Raw genomic sequence first — 20283 nt, forward strand, 5'->3', positions numbered from 1 at the left:
TTGACTGGTAATCAAGTGGTTTCTACCATGTTCGACATCGAATCATTTAATCACATGGCTAGAATCGTACCAATTCGGGAAGTAGAAGTGAAGACCCTGGATCTAGTTTCTACCATCCAGGCTGCGAGGAGTTTTGTATTCATTATCTATGTAGACTAATCATAAACAGATGGCTGCGTCCATACTGTGTCTACAAAAGTCTATTAAAATGATGTACTGCAAGATCATTCCTGTATCAGAATAGTTAGTCCATTAGTTAAAGTTTTGAATCTGAGTATGGGAATGCCTACCTCAGTGATGATATAATCTTATCCATGTATTTTGTGTTGAAAATTGCAGGTTCCAACCAGGCCATCCACAAGGCAATCCTTGAAATGATAAAGCGCTTCACCCTTCCTAGAATTACAAAACCCTATTCTATTCCAGGCTTCGCACTTTAGGGGGCAATCTGTTACACTAAAAAATGTCACCTTGACTACTTACAGTTAGTATGGCTCAAATCAACAGTCATGCTACCCTCTTAGGCAAGTCTCATGCCTCTGTTATCCATCTCAAACTCAAAGAAGAGAGAAAGTCTTGTAAAAACTATGTTTATCTCTGGGGTCGCAGGTTCTCTCTAGCCTTACCTGCGGGGACGCTGACCATGTTCACAAAATCTGCGTCCATGGACGCTCTGTATGTTAAGGGACAGGTGCGTCCCTCTGTAAAAGGCAAAATGCGCGAGTTTTATCTTGAAAAAGTTACTTGTGGTTACTTCTAGAACATTCTAGAGGTCGGTTTGATGAAATGGATGCGCCTCCAGTTGGTTCATGTATCTCTATTAAGGGGGAACTTATCCCATCAATAAGGGAGCTATCCCACCCAAAGAGGGGGATGATCCCATTGATAGTGGACCTGAATAACCTCTTTACAGCACTATAAATAAAGGCATTGAGCCAGAAGGAGAAGAGGTTGGAGCTATACATTTTCTTTGGGTAAATGCTGCAGGATTTAGGTCTTCCATTAGAGCCTTTGTGAGGAGAGATTGTCTTCACTTGATTCTACTTGGGAGAGGGTGAGCTTTGTCAAAGTAGAGGAAAACCCTTGATGGACCCTGGGAGGAACTTGCACAACACCAAGGCCAGGTTGTAAGAGTTTCTTTGTTTCGTTATTAATACAAACTGGTTTATTTTTCTCAATAGCTTGTGTTAATGAGTTATTTCATGTGTTCCTTGGTCTGCATGTTGAATATATGTTTTATTATATGAAATGCAAGTGCTTGGTAATTGTTTGATTGTTTGTGGTTGCAGGAATTGACTTGAAGGAGGAGCTCATCCGGATCGTCAAGAACGGACTTCAACAACAGCGTTTTGGAATAAGGTAAGCCTAAACACTTGTAGTTTTCATGTTGTAAAAGGTGTATTTAGAGAAAGATCACTCCATTTTGTCTTGTTTGTCATTAGAATGTCTTAGACTTCTAGGAAGGTCAGTCGTGTCTGCACCCTTGACAGATTCCGTGTGACAGTATAAAAGCATGGTTTATCTTCTCTATTTATCTTTTGAAATTTAAGGATGTGTCATTTCATGCCATTAAAATATTATTGAAGGCTAGGACTACACTAGAGCACATGTTTCGGAGTTTCCAATTGCTTGCTGACATAACATTGTTGTTGTGAATACTTTGGAGGTAAAAAGATCCCAATTATTTGATGATGAATTGAGAACCAAAACAAGAGCCAAAACTGTAGAGTTGAAAGAACGACTAGTTTGTAATTCTACCAGTGTGTATACACTATTTCTTTCTATATATAGAATCATGATTTTTGGCTTGAGAATGTGAAAAACTAGGAAGTTCGTGACTCTCAAGGTAGCAACATCCTGAGTCAACAGAATGTAGATAACCAATTTGTTTACAAGTGGCATCAAGTACAAGGATAGATCATTTGTTATTGAAGGCAATGGTAGTCTCACTTATGATGAGTATTTTTTATGTTTTTTGTTTTTGGTAGAAGAATGTAATCTGTCTTGTGCCTTTAGAAGAAAGTTGTTGAAGATGTGCATTGGAAATTCCTTCAAGTTTATAAGTTTGTATTGCATTATTAAATAGGTCAACTCTTCGTATGTTCTTATTGAAAATTATTCATCTTTTGCTTCTCAAATTATGTTGTAAACAAGTGCATTTTTGGTTGAACCTAACACCTGAGATTGACTAAAATGGCTCAAATTAAAAATCTATTTGATATATTAAACATTCTCATTAGTTCCATTGTCGATGAAACTATAAATGTCAATAAAGTAAGTCTTGTTGATATCAAAATCCACGTACATGATGCAATGGAGACAACTGAATTTCCCGAGATTGAGTCTCAAGTACAACGAGACAATCCTAATTCCAAACAGTAGTCAGAGGTTGATGGAGCCATTTCGAAAGAAAAATTCCATGCAAATGTAAAAATTGAATCTCCACTTCCCAAAACATTTGTTAGACCTTGGGAAGAAAATGTACATAACAAAAACAGAACCAACGTGGGATACAATAAAGATGTTTCTTTTCATGTGCCTAATTTTTCCAAACCTATCCAATTTTGTAGTGTTGGATTTCTAGATGATATTGTCCCACAACAAATCGTTAGATGCAAATATTGTGACAGAGTTGGACATGAGAAATCTCATTGTTACGATCTTCATCCCTACAAACATTGTTGAAAGAAGAATTGCCATTCAAACAAATGTTTCAAACATAATACTACTGCAAGAGAGAGAATTAATTTTGGATGGATTCCTTCTTGGGATTGATCTAGGGTAGACAAGAATATTTACAGGTCATACCACAAGATATGTTCGAGAGTATTGACTAGTCTTGCAGCGAAGCATACTTCATCTTCTCACCTTGTATCTAATGAAAATGTAGCAATAAAATCTCAGTTTGACTTTGCCTTGGTCAAACTATAGAAAATTCGAATTTCCACATCAGCAGACAACTTGGATGATGTTAACTTGTGTGACATGGATTGTGTCACCCAATTTACTTAACAAATTCAAGTTGGAGGAGTTATATTCAAGTTACGTATGTTTGATTGCTAATTTGTAGCAATCTATTTCAGTTAATTTGAGTTATTGTCAGTTTAACTAGTTCTAACTGTCAAAAGAACTAGTGGAGGTCAAGTTGTGGAAGTGGAACTTCAACCACACTCAATGATCAACTAGATAACTGATCAATCATCCCAAAATAATTGTTGCATGCAGAGAATTCAAGTTACGCAGTTGAGATGGATATTCCAAGGCAATCTACTATCAGTTGTAGCGTATTCCAATGTGTACAGGTGGTGCATGCAGTCGGAGGAAGGACCTAGGGCAATTGCGCAATTCCATGGTGGGAAATTCCTAAAAAATAGTGGAAATTTCTGAATGGAACAACGCAAGGAAATAGGAGCGTGAAGGGATTGAAATTTGGCTAAGTGTTTACCATAGTCAGTCAGTCAGGTAGAGGGATAGGCTATACACTTGCAAGATGTGCTCAGGCTTGAGCAAGCATATGTATTTCATCTCTATTCTTTGATTAATACAATATAGATAGTAAGCGATTTTGAGCAGTTTCTTTCCCCTAGATAAATCTTTGTGCATGTGTGATGTTTCTTTTTGCATGTCTATGATTCTTGTTCTAGATAGTGAATTAACTTCCACAGATCAGTAAAGTAGCTTCAATTCTTGTGATTTAGTAAATTTTAATGAGTAGTATTGAATCTACAAATTAATTTCTACAGTATCTGACAAGGGGGGAATTGATGGAATTGATATGGTCTACCACATGTTCAAATATTTTTCAAGTGAGCCTTAGTCAGAGTTGTATTTCTATAGCCTAGAGTCTGAGTTCAGAAACCAGATTCAAAGTTGTAGACAGAGTTATTTTGATTTATGCTCTATGAGAATGAGCATGATTGCATGTTTTTTCATGTTGAGATTTGTGAAGGAGCACATCCCCAAATTAGGAATTGTTCGAAAGTTGGTTTGTTTGAGGAATTGCTATGATATTTCAAGAGTTGATGGCCATCCTTAAACCATCACTGGTTGAGACCTTGAGTTCTCCGAAATTTTTGTATCTTTTTTTCTTTTCTCTTAAAAACCACCATCCTTGGTTTGTGGTCATCCTTTGAAAACCATTTCTGAGAGACATTCAACTCTTGGTTGAGATGTTTTCTTTCATTTTTAGTTCTCATTCTTGGACTTTGATAGATCCCTTCAGATTAAGGGGGGAATGTTGGACACCTATTCCTCGGGATATGATTTGGGTTACTGTGTATTATGGTAATTAGTTGTTAGAGTCCAAGAAGATCCAAAAACTGAATCAACGATTTCATTATGTATTTATATGTACACTATGTACATATTCATTGAGATCATCATTAATAATACAGTTAATTTGGTTTCCAATTTTGTTGTCTTACAAAATAGCATACCAATCTTAGAAAAATCCATTTTTTTGAGTTATACCAATTTTTCATAAATAAAAACTATGTATATTCAAAAAGACAAATTGATTTTCTATGTTTCATCTTTTTACACCATGTTCTAAAAGTTTATGCAAATACCTCTAATAATTCTTTCTAATTATTTTACCAAAATTTCATTGCAACTAACATGTCATAATTGGATAGTGTTATATCGCACTTGTAAACATATCTTTATAAAGATAGAAACCATGAAGAAAAGTGTGATTGCAATAAAAAAAGTTGATTTTCCTTTGTTCCATTCTTCTCATTCACTACATTAATGCTAATTGAATTTTTTTTACTCGTGATTTTCTGACAAGTATATTTATTATTTTAAGTAACATTTATCTCTTTGTTTATAGGAATGATAATGACATTTGGAAACATTGTCTAAAAAAAAATTGGACATATCTATGGGTTACAAGGATTTAATAAGCATGTCCATATGCATGAGCTCAAAACTAATTATCATGGAATTGTAACAACTCCTCCATAAAGGATGTTAGAAGGGTCCTTGACAATCATTTATTTAAATCTAACTTCATTGAAAAGAAGATAAGATGACATTTCATCATGTCAAACTTACAACCCCTACTTCAAACCCATATTGAAACTAGTACAATCACAATAGTAAATGTGGTCGATATATATTGATCGGCATCATTTTCATACGCCGATTGACATATAAAAGGTGGAAAATATTGTCAATCGATGTATATCAACAACATTTACTAATGTGATTGTGCTAGTAGAAGGTTGACATGTGTGGGAAGATTCATATACCATGATTAACTATGGTTCATATTGGTTGACCATGGTAGTCGAGGATTGTTAATGGTTATGATGGTTGAGCATGGTTAACTAAGGTTTACCTTGGTCAACCATTAATGTAACAATTTATTTCTATTACATTAATGTTGATGATTGTTACATTGTTACATTCACATTACATTAATGTTGAACCTGGCTAACCCTTGACAACCCTTGACAACCATGGTTGACTATGGTTGATGTCACATTAATGATAATTTTAATGTTACATCACTATTACAATAAAGGTGACATTAGTGGTTGAAAAGGGTTGACCATGGTTGATCGAGGTAGACCTTGGTCAATTGAGGTTGAACTTGGTTGAGTATGGTTGACCTTGGTTTACCATGGTTGACCTTAAATAACCATGGTTAACAAAGGATTTAGATGATACATTATGGTGGACTAAACATAACCATGGATGACCATGTTAAGCATGTTTAACTTGGCGACCATGTTTGACCATGGTGGTCATGGTTGAGCTTGTTTGACCATGGCTGACCATGGTTGAGCTTATTTCACAAAGCTTGAGTATGGTTAACTATGGATGACCATGGGGGAACATTGTTGACCATGTTTTTCAACACTTAACTATAAATAACTATGTTTTACCATGTGGACTAGAGTTAACCATGGTAGACCATGAAGACAACCTAGCCATGTTTGACCCACGAGGGGCTTCACTCAATGAACCTCTGACATAGCATGTGTGTTTGTGGCATACTAAATGATACCCTTAATTTGACTACATATTACAAAGTATCTCTAAAAATCCCTTTATTTAACCCCCTACCAATACGAACCCAATACACCTTCCCAATTTAAAAGACCCATACTTTCACTGGATATTGTACTTATCCATTTTTTTATACCCATTAATATTTTTTCGTTAACTTTGAGCTCCATTTTTTATACACAAAATATAAAAACCTTTACCCCTTATTATATGCTCAATATATTATGTCATTTTTTCCTCAATATATATCCCAAATCAACCAAGTAAACCTAGGTCAACCTAGTAAATATGTTAAACCTAGTAAACTTAGTTCATCCTCATAAAACTATGTCAACATAGTAAACATAGGTTAAACTAATAAACCTAGTAAAAATAACAAACAAAGTAAACTTGGGCCAACCTACTAAACCTAGGTTTACCTACTAAACCTAGGTTTACCTACTAAACCTAGGTTTACCTAGTAAACCTAGGTCAACCTACCAAACCTAGGTCTACCTAGTAAACCTAGGTCAACCTAATAAACCTAAGTTAACCTAGTAAATCTAACAACCCTAGTCAACCTACTAAACCTAGACAACCTAGGTCAACCTAGAAAACTTAGGTCAACCTAATAAAGGTAGTAAACCTAGTCAACGTAAGTAAACATGTAAACATAGTAAGTCTAGTAAACCTAGGTCAACTTGGTAAACCTAGTAAACTTAGGTCAACCAAGTAAACTTAGGTCAACCTATTAAACTTAGTAAACCATGGTTAAGCTAGTAAATGTAAGTCAACCTAGAAAATGTCATAAATCTAGGTAAATATATTAAACAATGGTAAATCTAGTAAACCTAGGTAAATCTATTAAACCTAGTAAACCTATGTGAGCGTAGCTCAACCTTAGTCAACCTAGGAAACCATGGTTGAGCTAGTACACTTAGCCCAACCTAGTAAACCTAGTTCAACCTAGGAAATGTAGGTCAAATTGTTAAACATAGGTTAACCTAGTAAAATTAGGTCAAGTTGGTAAACCTTGTAAACATAGGTCAATCTATTAAACATAGTAAACCATAATTAAGATAATAAACCTAGGTCAACCTAGGATGTAGAAATCATGGTGTAGATTTGCAACCACTTATGAAGTTTTAACTAAAATCACAAGACACAAACCTACTCTATTACTCTACAGAAGTTAATTCACAATTTAGAAAAAAAAATTTAAACATGCAATAAGAAAGAAAACACATGCAATAAGTATTTTTCTCGGGGAAAGAAAACTGCTAAAACCCCAATGTTTGCTTGCATTAAATCAAAATAATAGAGATGCATTACAATTTCTTTGCTCAACTGAGCACAACCTACAAATGCATAACCTATCTCTCTTCTCACTGAAAGGCCTAGACCCAAACTTAGTCAAATTTTGCTTCTAATTGAGCTCTTGTTTCCTTGCATTGTTCCTTGATAAATTAAGCCCCTATTATTTAGGAAATTCATCAAATTGATTGCACAAATCCTTTAGGCTGATCATCTGACTACATGCAACACCTGTAGACTCTGGAATATTCTACAACTGATGTTACATTGCCTTGTAATCTCCACCTCAACTGGGTAGCTTGAATTCTCTGCATGCACTAGATATTTTGGATTGATTGATCAGGTAACAGATGATCACTGAGTTTGATTGAAGTTCCACTGCACAACTAACATTCCACTAGTTCCTCCAAAAGTTGGAACTAGTTTAACTGAAAGCAACCTGACATAACTGACCTTGATTGCTACAAATTAAATCACACATGTTTAACTGAACTCTAACTCCTCAACCTAGAATTTACTGAGTAAACTGGGTGACACAAGCCATCTCACACAAGTTAACATCATCCAAGTTGTCTTATGATGTGGAAATTCGAATTTTCTCAATTTAATCAAGGCAAAATCAAAGTGAGAATTTCTTGCTTCATTTTTCAATGCTCCCTCTCAACGAGAAAATGATTATCAAACCACCCCTATCCTACACCTATAGAGCTCGAACTTCCCTCTTGAAAAGGCCTTTCAAAATGTCAGCATCTTTTTCCTCTGTTAGAATGTATTGCAACAACACTAACTGCCTCTGCATAAAGTCCCATAAATGGTGAAACCAGATATCTATATGCTTGGATTGATCATGAAAAATATGATTCTTAGAGAGATTAATGCAACTTTTATAATCACAGTAGATCAAAATTGGATCCATCGTTTGACTAAACAATCCAACAAGTATCTTTCTCATCTAGATTGCCTCACATGTTGCTTGAATTGAAACCATGTATTTTGCTTCTACCGAGTTGAGTGCCATAGATATTTGCTTCCTGCTGTACCAAGAAACTGTTGTGGACCCAACACTGAAAATTCCAGCTGATGTACACTTTTGGTTTGATGGACTCCCCACTCAATTTTCATATGTGAAGCCACACAACTTCACTCCCTCTGTCTATATGTCCCATAGTCCAAACTAGGTAGTGTCACTGAGGTACTGTAGAACATGCTTAGCTTCCCTCCAAAATAATTTGGTTGGCCTTACCATAACATGGCTCAGTTGGTTGACTACATAGCACATCTCTAGTCTTGTGTTCGAAAGATACATAAGTGAACCCACTATCATGGAAAATTTCAGGGGCTAATATTCATAGGTGGGCTAATTTTCCATGATTTTTCCAAAAAAAAAAGATTCGCCAATTTCCATTTTTTATAAAAATGATTCGCCCAAATTTTACAATATAAAATTATTTTACCTTAAAAATCGCCTACATTATATAGAGAGTATATATAAATCATTATAAATTTTAATAATTTTACAAATACATCAATAAAGATTTTATAGTTTGCATATTACGGACTAGCGAGATTCGCCAATGTTTTTAAACTTTAAGATAATTTTCCATCCTTCAAATTTTCCCTACCCACTAGCTGACAATAAATGGTAGAATCCACTTCTTCACCTGAAGTGGCATCCTCCTTCCTCTATTTGGTCGCTAGAGGTGTCTCCATGGTTTTCAAATCACCATGCGAAACATCTATAGTATCTCATTTGTATTCTTTCCTTGAGAGACAAACAGTTCCCCATTGCCTTGCCATACTTACAACCCGAGGAAGTAGTGCATGAGACCCATGTCCTTCATTTCAAACTCCCTTGTAAGGTCCTCCTTGCAAGATCTAATTAGCTTCTCATCACCAGTTAAAATCAAATCATCAACATATAAGACAATAATGAGCAATTTATGTGAAGATATGATAGAGGTTTGAATCCGCTTCAATTTCGGTGAAGCCCAAACTGGTGAGATAGTTATCAATCCTTGTGTACCAAGCACAAGGTGCTTTTTGAGACCGTACAATGCTCGTTTGAGTTTTCACACATGAGACTCTCGATCAAAAGTATTAAATCCTTCTAGTTTCTCGATGTACACCTCCTCCTCAATAACTCCATTGACGAATGTTGTTTTTACATCCATCTGCTGGATCTTCGACCCCATTTGCACAGCTAGTGCAAGTATTAATCTGATGGAGGAGTACCTTGCTACAGGAGCAAAGGTTTCCTCATAGTCAATCCCCTCAACTTGAGAGTACCCCTTGGCCACAAATCTGGATTTATACTTCTCTATCTCCATCTGCTTCCTTATTAAAATTGAAGATCCATCGTGAACCCACAACTAATTTATCTGCTGATCTTGGGACCACTTCTCAAACATTGTTCTTTACAATGGATTCATATTCCTCCACAATCTCATCAACCCATACAAGTTTCTCTACTGCTTCCTTGAAAGAGGATGGCTTAGTATCTACAAGCTTAGTCATTAGAGCCATGTAGCCAGTGTACCAATTTGGTGACCTTCTCTTCCTGCGTTAATTTGAAGGAGCACCCACATTCTCCCTCGCATCCTGAACAAGTCTCTCAACTTCCTTGGTCCTTTTTCTACCTTCTCTGGATGGTTCTTCTTGAGTGGTTGTCTCCACTCTTTGCTCCTCAATTTGTGGTTGCTCCACATCTTTGTAAGGTTCCTCCTTTGGAACTAAAAGTTCCTCCTCTAGTGGGTTCTGAAGCTCCCTCTCAAAAGAGCACCACATGAATTTGTCCTCATCAAATTTTACATCCCTTCACACAACTGTCATTCTGATGGATGGAAAGTACACATGGTAATTGTGTGGAGTTTCAGTGTAACCCAAAAATACCCCCAATTTTGTTTTCAACTCTAGATTCTTCCTTAATTCTTTGGAGACATATAAGTAAACAGAGGCAACAAAAGTCCTAAATTGTGACACATCCAACTTCCTCCTCGAGAAAGCCTCCTCTAGTGTAATCATGGCAAGAATCCGATGATGACACTTGTTCTGCAAATAGACTGTTGTGTTGCATGCCTCAGCCCACAAGTGCAAAGGTAGGCCTTGGTCATGCATCATCAACCTCGATTCTTCCACAATGCTACAATTATTTCTCTTAGCCACCCCATTTTGTTGTGGGTTGTGGGGTGTTGTCAACTCTCATCAAATTCCTTCTTTTGCACAAAATATTTTAAATTCATTCAACACGTACTCACCTCCAATATCATTGCTGAGAGCCTTCACTTTATTGCGGGTTTATTTCTCAACCAATGCCTTGAATTCTATGAACTTATAGAATGTATAATATTTCTTCCGCATGTAGAAGATCCAACACTTCCGTGAGAAGTCATCAATAAAATTGACAAAATATTTGTGCTTGGCAGTGGAGGCTATCAAGAAAGATCCACAAACATTAGAGTGGATCCTTTCAAGGACTGTATGTGCTTTGTTGTATCGATAATGGAATGTGTATTTTTTGTACTTCCCCAAGGTACGTCATTTTCATACATCCTTTCGCTCAAGTGCTCCTTTGGGGATGCTTGTGGTTATATGCTGCATGATCTTCAGGGCACCATGATGCAAATGACCAAGTCTTATGTGCCAAATTTCATCGACATCGTGGCTCTGCACCTTCTCCACCTTTGTGATTAATGCAGCACAATCTTCCACATCTATCTTATATAGGTTCTTCACATGAACCCTATTCTGCTTCACCTGTCCTGTTGCTATGTGTCTTAGGAATGATTTTCCTTTGTTGAAGGTCACATCATAACTACGGTCTTCCAAAACTGCAACAAAGACGAGATTTTTCTTTAATACCAGAACGCACATGACATCCTTGAGCCTGAGGGTGGAGTCTAACTCCCTCTGAAAGGTGAATGTACCAATCCCAGTTGTGCTATACCTTCTATCGTCCCCCATGTCGATGTGCATCTAAAAATATTTTTCTTCCAGGTCACTGAAAAATCTCTACACCCTGTCATGTGGAACGATGCACTTGAGTCCAAGTACCACACGTTCTCCATTGTTATGTTGGCCATGCATGCAATGAGGGTAAATTCAAGCTTGAACTATGAAGCCAAGGCTTCACCTGCTACTCCTCCTGAGGTCTTCTTGCTTGCCTTCTTGTGTGGACACTTCGTGGCATAATTCCCAAATTCATGACAATGGAGGCATTTAATTTTGGACAAATCTTTCCTTTTTCCCCTTTGAATGGATTCAGGTTAATTTGGATTGAGATTTCTTCCATTTTCCCTTCTTTGCCTTTCTATCCAAAGAAAATTTTTCTTCATCCTCTCCCTTGGATGAAGTCCCATCTCTGGTATTCCTATTAATTTCCTCTTGTACTAAATTAGACCATAAGCGCTCCCAATTTGGTAGTTTCTCCCTCCCATTCACTGAATATTAATGGTCATTCCATCTCTTGGGAAGGCACAGAAGGGCTAGTATTACCAAGTCTTCTTCAAGAATATTAACACCAACCCTACCAGGTTCATCGTGACATTGTGTGGACTCGATTGGATACTGCAGAGTAGTGTCATTCTTTTGCATATTGATACTTTGAAAGTTTATCCTTGAGCACCACCTTCCTATGGTCACTATTATTCTCGAACAATTTTGTCATTACTTTCCACATTGTGAAAAAAGTTTCTTTTTCGTGGATATTTGAAGCAATATGATCTCGTACTCCCTCCAAGATTATTCTCCTAGCCTTGGCTACATCTTTCTTCCACTAAGCAAGGTTTTGGGCATCAGATGCTTGTGGTTTTGCAACATCTGACTTGAGGTATTCTAGCAATCCATTGTCATCCAATACCACCTCCATGTGATCCTTCCATGCAACAAAATTAGATGTTCTTTCCAAGGCATACTCTAGCCTTAATCCATTGAAGGTCATGTTCTTAGCTCTGAAGAAATATCACTACACCACTGACCTTCCACTAGTTCCTCCAAAAGTTGGAACTAGTTTAATTGAAAACAACCTAAGATAACTAACCTTGATTGCTACAAATTAGCAATCACAGATGTTGAACCAAACTCTAACTCCTCCAACTCAAATCTACTAAGAAAACTGGGTCACACAAGCCATGTCACACAAGTTAACATCATCCAAGTTGTCTGCTGATGTGAAAATTCACACTTTTTTAATTTAATTAAGGCAAAATAAAATTGAGAATTTCTTGCCACATTTATCAACATAGTAAACCGAATAGGGAAAGGGAAATAGAGATAGAATGAGTGGAATATAGGCAAGTAGAGAGAGAGGGGAAGGGGAAAAGAGAGTGAGATAGGTGGCGAAGGGGGAGGGTTGGGGAGAGAGATGGAGGAGGAGGGAGACATACCGAGAGAAGGATAGATAAGGAGAGAGAAAGGGAGATAAAGGGAAAAAAAAGAGGGGGTTTAGGGAGAGTGTGTGTTAAAGAGAGGGAGTGAGAGGGAGTGTGAGGGAGTGTGAGAGAGATGGGGAAAAGAAGAGAGAGGGGGTAATAGGGAAAATGTAAGACATAGAAATAGGGAGAGGGGGAGATATAGAAAGGTATTAGGTAAGGGGTAGAGAGAGAGTGATATGTTAGGGAGTTGGAGAAAGAGAGAGAAAGAAAATCCTAAGCCTCCCTCTCTCTACCCCTTTCCATGTTTATATTTGCCTCTCCTCCTATCCCTCTTTCACTCCAAAATAACAATTTTTATTATTTTTGAACTAATACTTAAATCCAACACTCTACTCATGATCGTTATAAATATTTTAAGCTCATTATAAACATTGTTAGAAGTGACTAACATATGAATTCTAACCCTGCCTGTAATTGAGTTTTAGAGATAATCCATGAAGTTTTCTTGAAACATAATAATGATTGAATGATCGATGAAAATGTAACCATAGTGACCTTAGCCTTGATGCTAGATTTCTTTTTCTTCTTAATTTATTATTAATTTAACATGTCTTTTTATGTTAATGATTTTAGATTGTCTTCTAATTACACTAATAAATGTATTTCTATTGAAAAAAGTGTTAGGTTTTAGAATTTTTTATTACAAATATTATATGTATAGTCAAAATTTAATAAAATAATTATTTTTAGTTATTAAGGTTCAATGAAATGTTTATGCCTATCATATTCGCCTCCTGATGCATTTCACATCTCAAAAGCCACTCAACATGTGTAATTATCTATTCAGGAGAATTTCCAAAATGTCTAAAAAGATACAATTAAAGGACAAGGAACACTCGCCAAGCTTGTTCCATCATAGTCTCATCAAAACCATTGTCCTTCACTAGCTGGCAGAGAGAGGTATGGCTTGGGAAGCCTTTTTGGAAGTAGCTTTGAAATGGCATGAGGAAAATGCAGCATCTCAGTCTCCAAGTGCACCAAAACAATAAACAGAGGTGGGGTCATCTAGCAAAATAATGGAGAAGACTCAGCTACCCAAACCTGAGTTGATTAAAGTGTATAAGAAAGGGCAGAGGCTTGTGTTTTCTTCTTACAAAGAGAAAGGGGCCAAGCCTTCTTCATCGACAAAGCAGGAATCAACAGCAAAGGATAAAGACACAATAGAACACGAGTTTGAACTAATTGATCTAGAGACTAAAGATCAGACCAAAAACATGAGAAAAACTATCAGGGACAAGGACTACCAAATAAAGGAGCTGGCGATCAATTTGGAAAGGGAAAAGTATGTTATATCATTCCTTGAACAAGAAAACAGTCAACTCAAAGCAAAGGAGCTGATACTAGAAAAGGAAAAAGCTAAGTTAATGCAGCAAATCGGAAAGGTAAGGAGATCATGACATCAAGCGAGCCTGAAGCATCAGAGGTGAGAGGAAAAAATAAAAGACCAAGAATAAGAGGCCTCAAGAAAGCTTTGCAAGAGGAACAAGAACAAATTCTGCTTAATGAGGATCTTGACCTAGAAGATAGGATTGCCCTAGAGGTTCGTCAAGATAAAGAATATTGGCTTAATAGGGTGACTGAACACTTGGAGAAACTCCTTGAGAAGGAAAACATAGACAATCAATTTCTCACATACATGGTGCATCACTATCAAGCTGAAAACATGATCGCCAATGTCAAGGTAAAACAGCTTGAAAACAAGCTCAAGGAGGTCAAAAAATACCAAAAGGATGAGGGAAACTTGGATATGCTTGCTGAAGCATCCATGAAGCTATAAAAAACCTATTTTTACACCTTCCCTCCAATTTTGAGAAAATTCTGAGCATTTTGAGGTTTTTGACAAATTTTGGTCTAAGTTCAGAAATTCAGCTGCTCCAGAAACGCGCTGCACTTTTCCTTAGGCCTCCATTTGAGGAAAGGTCTACATTTTTGGAAAGGTCTTGACATCCTCTAAAAACCCATTTGCACATATTTTGCGGAGGTGGTTTAGTTTTGGAGAAAAAATCAAAAAGGTGGCAAAAAGACTAGCATTCTGGACCATTTTTTGACAGGTGTTGTGCTTCTCGAGCGAGCTTGGGTGAATGGATTTTTGAAGGTCTTTCCATGCTCCAAATTCATAAATTCAAACTGTTCTGGAAACTATACTTGAAGGGCTAGTTGACCATTCTCTCATATTTGAATTTTGACTCCTGGAAGGCACGGGAAAATCAGCTCAAAGTTGACGTTGCGCTTCTGCACTTTCTGTGTTTTTATTTGGAAAATTTCACTGTGTAAAATTTCTAGTTTCTAGTCTCACTTGGTCAAAGTCAAGATTCTCTATGTAATGGCACTAGTTACAAGGCTAGGTGATGTAGGCATGAATAAATTTACATCATAGGAAGTTTTTTTGTGTTTATTAGGTCTCATAAAGAAGCAAACTCCTAAACAAACTCTTCATGAAGTGTTTGAGTTTCACATTCTCACTCTCACCCGTTGGTTGAGAGAATCTTGGAGTCAGTCCCTCCACCAAGGAATTCAACTCCTGAAGGTGGGAAAGTGATCTAGGAGAGTCTATAAGTATCATTTCTCCTCAAGAGAATAGGGTTTAACTTTTTGTCAAGGAGGCTTGCATTGTAATCACCTTCAGCTAATACAGATACAGGTTGCAGCTATTTTCAAGGAACTCTAGCCCGGTGAGTTCATGGTGCTTGTACTTCATTATTTTTGTTTTCTCATGGCCTAAACATCTTTATCTACATTATATTTCTGCTTTCTATGAATTCCTTGTGATAAAATACTCAGAATTCTTGTTTTTCAAGCTTTGTTATCTGGTTTTCATAGTTATGTGTTTTGTCTTCCTAAGCTAATGAAATCATGTTTTTTTATGCTCATTAGTTTCTTCCACACTATATCCTCTATACTACACTAAAAAATACTCAAATTACACCATGGCTCCTGAATTATAGCTCCTTCTTATGTTTTCTCCTGCATTCCCATAGCCTAGACCTACTTGTGGCTCCAAACCCTAAGTTCAGGAAATCCTTAAAAACCAAATTATCACAAACAAACAAACAAATACTTATATCTAGTCTAAAATTCATTTTCTTTAAAGTCATATCACTAATAAGAGACTTAGAGATATTCCTCTCATGCTCAGTAGGGCTAGCTACTGAGCTGAAGTGGTTTGAGGTTACCCTTCTCGATTTCCTTTTCAGCCTAGGAGATTGTAAGGACTAACAGGTTGCATTGATGCCAAGTCTTTGATAGAATGTCAGTCCCGATTAGGGATGTTCAGGCCTAGTCTTGGAGTTAGTTTTTGGTTTATTAGTCTTTTCATCATGTGTTTAATGATTTCCAAAAGTTACAGCAAGTTCTGGGCAGTGACCGAAATTCTAGGCTTAAAAAGTTCATTAAATTCCCTGGACTCTGGCACAGGTCTACTGGAAATAGTCCCTTGACATAGGCATGTAGGTTTGTGGGAGAATCTAGAGCTCTCTAGATGCTTTCATGCCCATAGCATGGGGGCGTCCAGAGGTTTAATAGCTTAAAAAATTAGTAGGACTCAGGGGTTGGTTAGAAAAAAGGTTGGGATGGCTCTTAGGAGTCCTATTGTTGATTTTGAAGGTTTGTATGGTGTGTTTGCATCGGTTCCACTTCCTTAACGTGAATTAGGAGGTCGAATCATATCATAGTAACTTCTCGTCACTTGGTATTTGTATTACCATGGTATTTTCCCAAGGTATTAGTTTTTAGATTGATGAGGATAGATTGCTATATAATTGTGAGTGAGTATTGAGTTTGTGATTCGATGTTTGGAGTGAGTGTGTGAGTGAGTGTTGTAGTGCTTTTCATATCTTATCATATAATTGTAGATGAGTTGAGTGATGTGCTTATCATTCTTTATTTTCAAATTAGAGAGGTTGATGGGTTTCTCATGTTGAGCAGATTTGAGAACCCAGTACGAAACATTTTGAAACGTGGCTTGCATGGAGGAGTTGGAGGCATAAAGACTTTATGCTTGGGAAGATTAGAAGATAATTATTAGAGGAGGAGAATCTCAATCCAATGGTAGTTGGATAGTCCAATGAATGTTGGGCGAGGCTCATTGGTTGTGGTGGCTTCCAATGGATGATAATCTACAAAGTCATGTGAGTATGAACTTCTCAATTGATGGATGTCAACACACTATTTAGGATTTGAGTCTTCTAGTGAGTGGGTGCCAGTTACTCTATGTAAAATAAATTCAACCATTAATAGAAGATTTAAGCAGCAACAACAACGGGTGGTATTTTGATATTGTTCATGGTGTTTATTCTAGTTTTACATGCTATATTTGTGATTTGATGATGGATTACTAATATTTTGAGTGTTTTTATAAAAGAGTTAAAAATTTTAAAAATACTATCACTATTGGTTCACCCCCACCCCCCCCCCCACCATTAGTAGTGAGGCGATTTCCAACAATTGGTATAATAGATGGTTCTCTTAGTGGAGCTTGATCCCTTGAGGGTAGATCGTAATAAGGGTTCTCTTTTATTGTCCGTGGGAGTAGAGCACATATAAAACCTTCAATCAAAACATTCATATTAATTATGAAACCCTAGCTTTTGCAACCAAAAAAGCAAACAAATGCGTAGAACAAAAAAAGGGAAATATACTAGTAAGGTCAGCACCAGGGTTTGGTTACAAGCACTAGATCACGTTTGAAAAGAGGGTTTAGGTCAACGGAGCAGAGCCCTACCATATGCACAAAGGGTGAAAATGGAAAGACAAGTGTGGAAAGGGAGAGGTGGTTAAGCCCCATAACCAGCCTGGCTAATGAGAACCGTCAATTCCGAGCCGTAGCAATCTAGCGTTGGATTTGTGCCACTTCGCTCATGTTAGGACGAGCCATGTAAGTCAAGGAATAATCTAGAAATAAAGGTAGATGTATGTAGTTATTAATAACCACAAATTTAATTTAACCATAACAAATATGAAGTCCTAATGTTTTCACATAATCTACTTTGTATCAGTTAGAATTGCAAAACCATAAACAAGGGTTTCCAAACAATATATATTACCGCATAAACCATATACCTTATATTATATCTTTTTAATCAGTGAACAAGAGGTAAGGTCAATATTTTGTGGTTGAGTGTTAGATGAACTTGTAAACATATATCATTGAAAATTAAATATAAAGGAAACTCTGCCATTATCATCTCAGACAAAGAACAATATAGGACAGAAAATCACACAAATTGGTCTCAATGACAATGAAATATCGTTCATATGATTCAAGGCATAATAAAGTGAAATGGTTGTAAGATAAAAATAATTTAAGGGTGTGGATGTTACATACACATCTCCCTCATACCAGGATGTAGAATATGCCTCTAGGTGCAATTATAAATATTTTTATAATTATAAAAGTATTTATTTTAGTTTTTCCCCAATGGGGTTGACGAATCAAGGTGACATAAGGATTGGTTTAGGTGCCTGCCACCCCACTATGCCCTCCACAATTAAGAGGGGAAACATGACAACCTGTTGTGATCTAGCCTAATGTGAATTGAATTCTCTTTCAATGTGAGCAATGGTGCATTTCAGGACTAGATAATGGTGGAGGGTTTAATGTCTCTTCAGCATGCATTGCAACTATATTGTGGCCTTTGGGATCCTAAAATTGGTATGGTATGGTAAGAGGAGTGAGTCGAGCCCACTTTAACTAAGCAGGAGGCCAAGTTGCAAAGGAATTATTTGTGTGTGGATTGAGGGTGGTATCTTGGAGGCTTAGCTCTAGAGCTTGGGGAACTAGGGATGAAGGTAAGATGACCCAATGGAAGCACAACTAGGACCCCAACATAAAGATTTTATGCGTCGCTACGTATCTGAAGGGATTGTTGAGGTTGCAAAGTTTCTAGTGGTATTTTTCATGTTGGAATGCCAAACCAATTCGACTCAGGATTCTTAGGCCTAGTGGAAGGTCTGGACTTACAATTTCACTACTTTGTTTTATTCCACAATTGTTATATATTTTGGTTACAACCTCTACATTTGGGAGCTTTGGATTCTGATTTTTAATTCTGGTAGTATTTATTTCAGTTGTGGGGATGGGTTATTGTGGTTTAGCTATTTTGATGGTGGTATGAGGGGCTCTTATGGAGAGGTATGTGTTTGTTCTCTCCCTTGTCTCAACAAGATAACTGTTTGGTTTCTAGAGCAACAATTGTTTTGGGCATCATGGTGGGGTTTGAGGACTAACATTGCCTATTTGTCTCAAACCTGGGCTTAGTGAAGTTAGAACCTAGGAAATTTAACCCATTTTCTGGGAATTTTGGAGGCTTGGTGGTGGTTAGTATAACCCAAGGTTGAATTGGGGTTCTGATATGATCTCTTACTACTTTCGGTGTTACAACATCTTCTTACTAGTGTTTCTTCATAGGTTAGGATGTATTTGGGTGGGCTCTCAACATTTCTTCTTGGGTTAGGTTAGAATGTTGGGTTGTGTTATATTCTTTCCACGACTAGCTCCCTTAGTTAAACAGGGGCGTTCGAGGGGGGGCAAAGCCCCCCTTTCATTGCGCCGACTGCGTAGCGGGGGGGTCACAGGGGGGACGACAGTGCCCCAGGGAATTTGTTTTTCATACCCTTGGTTTTGTGCATGGTCTTCGCACATGGTTTTGGGCACGATGGTTTTTGGTCCATGGTATTGGATGCTTCGGAATGTATATATGTGTATTGTAACATTGAAAGGAATATAATAAAAAACCAATCTAGTAGTCTCGGTTTTGGGATCCAGTGCAAAATCTCTGTGTATATGTGTTTTATGTGTTATTCTCTCGCCTTTGCTTATTTTCTATTTTTAGAATTCGCCTGCAGTCAATTTCTATACGGGGTTAAAACCTGCACTTAGGGGCTCAGATGGAGAGGTTTGTGTTGTTCTCTCCCTCGGCTCACCGAGCTAACTATGTGGTTTCTGGAGCAACAATTTTTTTGGGTATCATGGTGGGGTTTTAGGACTACCATTATCTTTTTGTCTCAGATGTGGGCTTAGTGAAGTTAGAACCTGGGAAATTTAACCTATTTTCTGGGAATTTTGGAGCCTTGGTGGTGGTTGGTATAGCCCAAGGTCGAATTGGGGGTTCTGGGATGATCTCTTACTACTTGCGGTGTGTTATAGACAATTTTGTGCCTTACAGCAACAGGCATGAATTGTCAATAATCCAAGGGATCCAAAGTTCCCTAAACATGATGTTCCTACCCCTAGAGGAACAAGGTCAGCAAACCAACAGCTCTCAGATCAGTTCTCCACCTGAAAACACTCAAAAACAAGCAATCCTGAAATCAAAGCAGGTGCTCCACTAGGCTTCTGCGCTGAAACTCAGCTGCTCCATGGTGTACCTGCGTTGCAAAGCAAGTGGAACAAAGGCCACCTGCGCTGAGCAAGATGGGACAAGTGGCACACTGAGTCATTGCTCTGGAATCTTCCAAAAATGACACTTGGATCAGGTATTTCGCCTTGTGATGAGTCAGAGGCTCTGTTTCTCCAAGTGGAAGCAAGGTTCTCCAAGTGGACTCAAGA

General features: G+C 37.4%; 1 protein-coding gene across 1 annotated transcript in view; it reads left to right on the top strand.

Moving 5' to 3' along the window:
- Positions 1-16306: 16306 nt before the first annotated feature.
- Positions 16307-20283, top strand: part of LOC149174397 (uncharacterized) — a 32565-nt gene continuing 28588 nt past the window's right edge. Inside the window, exon 1 of the mRNA XM_089420842.1 lies at positions 16307-16340. Coding sequence (XP_089276968.1) covers positions 16307-16340 — 34 coding nt within the window. The remainder of the gene's footprint in view (positions 16341-20283) is intronic.

This window comes from Pinus tabuliformis, chromosome 4_1 (assembly GCF_031772625.1).
Source record: "Pinus tabuliformis cultivar Carrire ecotype Pingquan chromosome 4_1, CPIR1, whole genome shotgun sequence".
Classification (NCBI taxonomy): Eukaryota; Viridiplantae; Streptophyta; class Pinopsida; order Pinales; family Pinaceae; genus Pinus; species Pinus tabuliformis.